The following is a 1,385-nucleotide window of genomic DNA, read 5'->3' as shown; positions in this document are numbered from 1 at the left end:
TCACAAGAAAAAGGTAGAGATACAACACCCACGTCTCAAAATGGAAGCGTTTGGGTCCCAAAGGTGAATGGAAAACACAACAAAGCAATAAAAAAGTCGAGTTTGGATGAGCCAGAGTTCCTCCTACCAGGAGATGGAATTGCCAAGATTTTTCCTGCTAACATCCCTGCTTATAAAGAAGTGTTGCCTGGCTTAGACAGTTGGCGAGACAGTAAAATTGCCTCATGGCATCATCTCGAAGGTCACTCCATCGAATGGTTATGTGTAGTGTCCATGGATCGCAAAGGTATGTAATGATTGATTTCTTGTTGTCGTGATTGATGATCCCAACAACTCGAAAGGAAAATCAGAACTGTTTGTTACAATTTGGCAGGCATAATCGCAGAGGTTACAACAGTCCTTGCAGCTGAAGGCATCGTAGTATGTTCTTGTGTGGTGCGTGCCTTAATACTCCCTCCATTTCATAATATAGGATGTTTTAGAGGTTTTTGCTTGTTTCATGTTTTCAATTTTTGAGGCAACTTTTAGACTACTTTTATATTTTCTTATTATTTATTTTATGCAGTCTTGTTTTTGATTGGTTAAACTTTTTAAAAGTAAACATTTCTTATTATGCTTGCTTTGGCTAAAACATCTTATATTTTGAAACGGACGAAGTATTAACTTACTTCTGAACCTTTTATAGTTTCCAACGACTCATCTCACAAAGCTTATGGTTTATTGCAGGCCGAGATTGACAGAGGAAGAGGATTAGCGGTAATGTTGCTTCAAATAGAAGCAAACGTTGAAAGTTTGGTAATATGTCCTTAATGTTCTAAACTCTCTTTTTTGGACCTTCAGTGACTAAGCACTAACCCGTGTCTCTGTGGATATGCAACTCCCAGGTTAGTGTTTGCGCTAAGGTGGATCTAATCTTGGGTGTGTTGGGATGGTCGAGTGGTTGTAGCTGGCCAAAATCAACAGATTGTTAAAGCTAAAGGACTAAGGTGATGCTCAAGTTCTTGAGTGTTAAAGCTAAAGGACTCACGTTCTTGGCCGTGAAGTTTTGTCATGTTCACTGGAAAAATAAGCAAACTGAAGAAGAGAGAGTCTGGTTGCTCCAAGTAGAGGTAGAGAGCTCTTATAATATTCTTGACAATATATATCACTTTGTTTTGGAAAAAAAAAGAACAAACAAGAAAAAAGAGAGTCAAATTCTTTTAGATGTGGTTATGTTCAATAAATCAAGGTCATTGTATATAAAGACCAAAAAAGAGTGATTCTGAACATACGATGTAATATGTAGATACTCCTGTAAAACCTATACTTGCACATAGAAGAAGATAAAAAAAAAAAAAAAAAAAAAAAAAAAAAAAAAAAAAAAAAAAAAAAAAAAAAAAAAAAAA

At 35.8% G+C, this 1,385-nt stretch overlaps 1 protein-coding gene across 4 annotated transcripts in view; it reads left to right on the top strand.

Annotated features, from left to right (window-relative positions):
* The window catches only part of LOC104737555 (putative GTP diphosphokinase RSH1, chloroplastic), an 8,208-nt gene extending 6,940 nt beyond the window's left edge, over positions 1-1,268 (top strand). For 2 of the 4 annotated variants that reach the window (XM_010457755.2, XM_010457753.2), the window contains exons 22-25: positions 14-286; positions 374-435; positions 727-795; positions 885-1,268. In XM_010457755.2, the coding sequence (XP_010456057.1) occupies positions 14-286; positions 374-435; positions 727-795; positions 885-971 (491 nt within the window). In that variant the 3' untranslated portion in view covers positions 972-1,268. The remainder of the gene's footprint in view (positions 1-13; positions 287-373; positions 436-726; positions 796-884) is intronic. The other 2 variants (XM_010457756.2, XM_010457754.2) reach the window with 1 other exon arrangement.

This window comes from Camelina sativa, chromosome 13 (assembly GCF_000633955.1).
Source record: "Camelina sativa cultivar DH55 chromosome 13, Cs, whole genome shotgun sequence".
NCBI lineage: Eukaryota > Viridiplantae > Streptophyta > Magnoliopsida > Brassicales > Brassicaceae > Camelina > Camelina sativa.
This window is presented reverse-complemented; position numbering and strand designations above follow the sequence as displayed.